Raw genomic sequence first — 6000 nt, forward strand, 5'->3', positions numbered from 1 at the left:
AGAATGAAATAATATTGTTAGCAATGAAAAGCAATGAAAGTCTGGATGATTAAAAGATTGACATCTACTGTTTAAGAAAGACACCATGCCTCATCTTCTCTTTCACTTGCATGCCTCAGACAGATAAATTAAGTTATTAATGGACTATCATGTTCCATGTGCATAGTGAGCTCACGCAGCTAGCCAGCTGGCACAGTAGCAGCAGATAACTGGGCACATGAACAAACCAAGGAATTATCATTCCCTTGCTAATAAGGATGTACCTGTGCACCATATGGAGCTAGATTTTCATGAGTGTTCAGCACCAATAGCTCTAATTTGTTCAAAGGTTGCTGAAAAATCCGGCCCTGTGTTCACAGCACTACTGAAGTCTGGAAAAAGACAAATGGCTGTGACACAGCACTCCCTTAAAGCTAATAATAGCAGTAGCAGGTGTGATTATATCATATGTATCAGGTGGCTGCTTCTCTGCTCTTAGATACTTGCAAAGTACGCTGTTAGCAGCCATTACCTGGCATGTGATGGGGATGGGCTGACTGCAACAAGGGCTAATAATGATGTCCTACAATGAAGCTAAAGGGTGACGGCTCCTAAGCCCCAATTTAAAACATTCTGTACCTGGATAACACACTTGAAAAGTGGGGAGAAATAAAGGGAATTCATCCTTTGGGGCCTATCAGGAAAAAAAAATAAAAATAAAAAGGATGACAACTTAAAAAATGCTAACACCATACATAGGCATAGGTTGTGCCAGTGGATCTCCAGTCTCTTATTAGTTTCTCTAAGAGATATGCACATAATGCACAAGTGTAGCTACCTGAATTCATTCATTCCTAAATATTTTTTAAAAAATAAGTAAATTAGCAAGTCATCAAATCAGTCTGACAAGCAGTTAACCAAGCCACCAAACAACCTATGCCCATGTGTAGAGCCAAATTCAGCATTCATTTTCACCAGTAATACCCACTGATTTCAAAGGGTTTCATGAGCAGAATCTGACTTAGTCCCAGGATAGGAACTATACTTTATTACTAACGTTAAAATAAAACCCTCACTTAAAAATATGAGGGAGAAAACATATACATTAAAAAATTAATTAGTTGCCTAGGTATCAGTGATCATGATCTGGTTACATTTATTTTGTGCAAAGAGAATATGGCATCAATCAGTAATAGGGCCATTTTTCCAAAACTTAAAGCAATTGTCAGCATAACTGACCAAGAACATAAATTTAAAAAGTGGGAAGTTTTAACAAAAATTAATGAATGTCCAAAACCCCCACAATTCCACAGACATAAAAAAAAAAGGTATACTGGGCAAAAAGTTATCCTAGTTAAAAGATGTGGAAATGGCAATAAAATTAAGAATTTATATATAAAGAGGGGAATTAAACAGCAATGAATAAGTGAAAAAATATAGGCAACTGATAAGGGAAGCTAAAAGAATAAGTGAAATATTGGTGGCCAATAGGTTTAAGATAATAAAGGAGCATGTTTTAAACATTAGGGGAATAAACCCAAACTTTAGCTCAGGTATAGGTCCATTGCTAGATACAGATGGTATAACTGTAAATAATAATGTAGAAAAGGCAGAAATGTTTAATAAATATTTTTGTTCTGCATTTGGAACAAAGCAGAAGGCTATATCCATCCTATATGATGCTGTGGATGGAATAGAAAGGAACAAAGGAAGCTGTGAAGCAGCATCTGCTAAAATTAAACATTTTCAAATCAACAGGCCTGGATAACTTACACCCAAGAGTTTAAAGGATTTAGCAGAGCTCTTAACCACTAATATTAATGTGTAACAAGTCTTGAAAAATCAAATTCCAAAGGATTGGAGGATTGCCAACACAGTTTCAACACATCAGTCCCAGGTACAATAATGCAATGGTTAATTTGAGACCATCAACAAAGACTTGGAGGCTAAAATTAAAATTGATGACTGTTGGCATGGTGTCATGGAAGGTAGGTCAGATGATGACAAAAATATTTGCGGGTAAAGTTTACAGTTAAAGATTGGTGGGGAAGTAAATAATAAGAGGACAGGTTACTGTTGTAAAGTAATCTGAACTGCCTAGTTAAATGGTCACAATCCAACAAAAAATGCTTTTTAATACAACCAAATGCAAGGTAATACAGCTGGGAACACAGAATGCAAACTATGCCTATAGGACGAAAGACTCTTGGAAAACAAGCGTCTCAGAAGGACTTAGGGTGGTCGTTGTAGATAATCACCTCAGCATGAGCTCTCAGTGCAATGCTGTGGCAAAAATGGCTAAATATAAAAAGTGTTATATCAAGTTGAAAGTGAACTCGCTTCTGTACACAGCATTGGTAAGACTGATGCTCAAGTACAGCATCCACTTCTGAAGTCTGCTCATCAAGAAGGATGTGGAAATATTAGGAAGAGTTCAAGGGAGGACCCCAAACATTATCCAGGGGCTAGAAAACATATCTTAAAATGTGAGGCTTAAGGAGCTCAATCTAAAAGTTTATCAAAAAGAAGGTTGAGAGGTGACTCAATCACTATGTATACATATTTACACACGGAGAAGAGATCTGATGGCAGGGTAGCTTTCAACCTTGCTGACAAAGGAACAACAAGATCCAATGGCTAGAAGTTGAATTTAGACAGGTTCAACCTTGAAATAAGATTCAGTGTCCTACCAGTGAGGGTTATTCAATATTGAAACAGCTCACCTGGGGTGAGTCCTCCATCTCCATCACTTGGAGTCTTTAAAAGGAGATTTGGTGTCTTTCTAAAGGATTTTCTTTAATCCAGCCTCTGGGATAAATGCTGTGCCCCTCCCTCCCCCATGTGCTGGATGGTGGTTGGGGTCTCTTCTGGCCTTGGAATCTGTAAATCTATTAATCCTACTGTTTGTTCTCAGCCTTCATGGGCCATGGAGAGAACAGGAAGCTCTGCATTGCCTTTGCCATTCTCATAATAGTTGCAGCTCTACATTATGACAATGACTCTAATCAAATCTCATGCTTCAAGACTTCAGCTGGTTGCATGCAGGGTCCCAGGAAGGAATATTTCCCCCTGCTGCACAAGTGACCAGATGTATTATGGACCTCCTCCACCCCCCTTCCTCTCAGGGACTGGCCACAGCTGGCAACCAGACACCAGATGGAGTAGGCCACTGCTCTGACATGGTACAAAGAATCCTCTTTCCTTGGCTAATCTGTATTGCTCAAGGTCTAACCAATTGCCAGATTTGGAGCCATAAAGACGTTTCCCCCAGACTGATGGGCAGGGACCTTGGGTTTTTTTTTGCCTTTCCTCTGAGCCTGTGATGTGGTTTGCCTGCTGGGACCAGCCAGGCATCTCTCACGCCACCAACTCCCTATCATTAAAGGGGCCTTGGGCACAGGTGGCACCTTGGTCTCTCCTGTTCTCAGCCTGTCTCACACAGCTGTTCAGTCTCCTGAGGACTGAAATGCTTTAATCGAACTCAAGAGGTTGGGCTCAGTGTAGGGGTATCTGATCATGATTTAATGGATTCTGATATATAGGAGACAGTGCTTAATTTGTAATGAAAGAGGGGCCAGGGCTCAAGCAATTATTTTACATTCAGAACGGATGCAGGAAGCCCACATGTGCCGGGGCTATGAACTGCCAAGCCTAGAGGTGCTGGGGCTCAACCCTGGCACAAATTAAGCACTGATAGGAGGTCAGACTAGATGCTCTAATGGTCCCTTTTGGTTTTAAACTCTTTCAGTTCATAGTTTGATGAAGTACTCAGAGATACTGCAGTCTAGTAGATTGAGCACTAAACTGGAAGTCAAGAGACCTGGGTTCTATTCCTGGTTCTACTATCCTACTGTGTGAACTGCTAGGTCATATTAGCAAGGCTAGTTTTATCCTCTCTTCTTGGAATTTTTTTTTTTTTAAGTGGAACAAGACTAGCATTCCAAATCATCTTTACAAGTTATTCGTTGGAGATTATAATGTGTAGTCCTGTGCATGAATTCTCATGTACTGCAGTCTCTCTGAAAAGATAAAGGCCAAACTTCCAAAAACTCTTGGAATTTAGGAAGCGACTTCTAGAGGGAAAGAGACATAAAACAGAACAGCACAATTGGAAAGATAGGGGATAACTCCCTTGCTCATACTTCTTGGTCATACTTCTGTGGTTAAAAAAAAAAAATCTAATAAAAGCCAAACTTTGTTGTACTGTAATAGCTCAAAGAAAGAACAGGAGTACTTGTGGCACCTTAGAGACTAACAAATTTATTTGAGCATAAGCTTTCGTGGGCTAGAGCCCACTTCTTCGGATGCTGTAGCCCACGAAAGCTTATGCTCAAATAAATTTGTTAGTCTCTAAGGTGCCACAAGTACTCCTGTTCTTTTTGCGGATACAGACTAACACGGCTGCTACTCTGAAACCTGTAATAGCTCAGTGTCACTCTAATACAAAACAACATTTGCCAGATTTTTTTAAAATATATTTTCAATATGAGATTTTAGCATCCTTGCCAACAAAATCTATGAGTTGTGGTTATTTTCTATGGTCCTGGAAGATTCCCAAGTGATTTAGGAGGCCATTCATCCATGGAGATGGTGACTGGAATGGCCCTCTAATTTTACATTTTTGATCACCATGGTGCTGCACATTCCAATCACTTTCAACAAGACCTTTATGGTGCATTTAGAAGGAAATGTTCCCTGGACAAATCCTCCCTTTTCCAGAGCTGCAAACCCTGTGCTGAAGAACTGCCATCAATGCTCCTACATGGACTCCTGAAGCATGTCAGAGGCTCTACTTCCCAATACATTCTTGTTTGTTCCACTACGTGTCTTGGAGGAGGAATGTTTAGGGCAGCTAAGAAAAGGGTTTTGTTATTTTGGATGCAGTCCTGTATTAGCCTCATCAATTGTTTTGCAAATGTAACCTTATAAGAGTATTTTTGTGAGAGAGAAGGAAAGAAGACTATTTCCCACAAAAACTTTCCTGTCTCTTCAAAATTCCTCATTAGAAAAAAAGCAACATTATTCCATCACTATTCTAAGCAAGATTAGATAAAACATCAGTGTCTTGAACAAGGTCTCTATTCCCAGGCTTCTAATTTAGCTGGGTTGAAGTTTGTGTTTTAAAGATTCTTCTCAGGAACACATCTGAAAATTGCCATACTGTCAGAGCACAGACTGTGGTTTTAAATTAAACTCTTTCATCCATTAGCCTATAGCTAATGGATTTCTACAGTTAAGTTATTTTGGAGTTGGGAGTTAGTTCTCCTGCATGGTGTCTAGCACAACACATTAGACCAAAATGGCTCCTACAGGAGTTGTTACAACATATTGCAAGATTCCATGACCTAAATAGGCCTAATGCAATCACGATCTAGCAGACTAACATCTCAGTTCAGCAGTTCATTGACCAGCAAACAAAACATTTTCTATAACCCAGTAGACCATAATTACTCTAAAGGACAAGGACAAGAACACACATGCTCATAACAACTTCCTAAATGCACAGTTGCCTAGTTCAGAAATTAGTAGAAACATATCAGGTTTCTTACCTGGGTGATGGATAAAAAGGATAAGTTATTAGGTAGATACAGAAATAGGGATTTTATTTTCAATTCAAAAGGACTGATTGATTTGTAAGAAAGATACAGATACTAGACACACTCCTATTTTTCTATTGCTATTAAAAAAAAAAACCACAAAAACTCTATTAATTAGCTTAGACTGATGTAGATCTGAGGCTATGATGTGATACTCCCATCATGCATTCATGCAATCAAATGTTTTTCTCTACAAGAGAAGAGGCCAAAATGGCAGACTGGGGGTTTTGGCCTTATTCCTGGATTTCCTTGTTTTGGCCCAGGAAAGGGGTGAAGAGAGGTGGAAGGGGAATAAATCAGACTCTTAGACTTTGTCTAGTCTACGGTTTTGATGGCTACAGGAACGCTGGGCCAAGTTTGTTTACTTTGCTTAACTTGCTTCTTCATGTGTTTCTTTAGCAGAGAGACTTACTTACAGTTAATG

General features: G+C 39.3%; 1 protein-coding gene across 1 annotated transcript in view; it reads right to left on the minus strand.

The window, feature by feature from the left end:
• Positions 1-2942, minus strand: part of LOC135881544 (L-threonine ammonia-lyase-like) — a 38048-nt gene extending 35106 nt beyond the window's left edge. The window contains exon 1 of the mRNA XM_065408210.1: positions 2881-2942. Within this exon, the coding sequence (XP_065264282.1) occupies positions 2881-2942 (62 nt within the window). The remainder of the gene's footprint in view (positions 1-2880) is intronic.
• Between the last annotated feature and the right edge of the window lie 3058 nt (positions 2943-6000).

Source organism: Emys orbicularis, chromosome 7 (assembly GCF_028017835.1).
Source record: "Emys orbicularis isolate rEmyOrb1 chromosome 7, rEmyOrb1.hap1, whole genome shotgun sequence".
Lineage (NCBI taxonomy): Eukaryota > Metazoa > Chordata > Testudines > Emydidae > Emys > Emys orbicularis.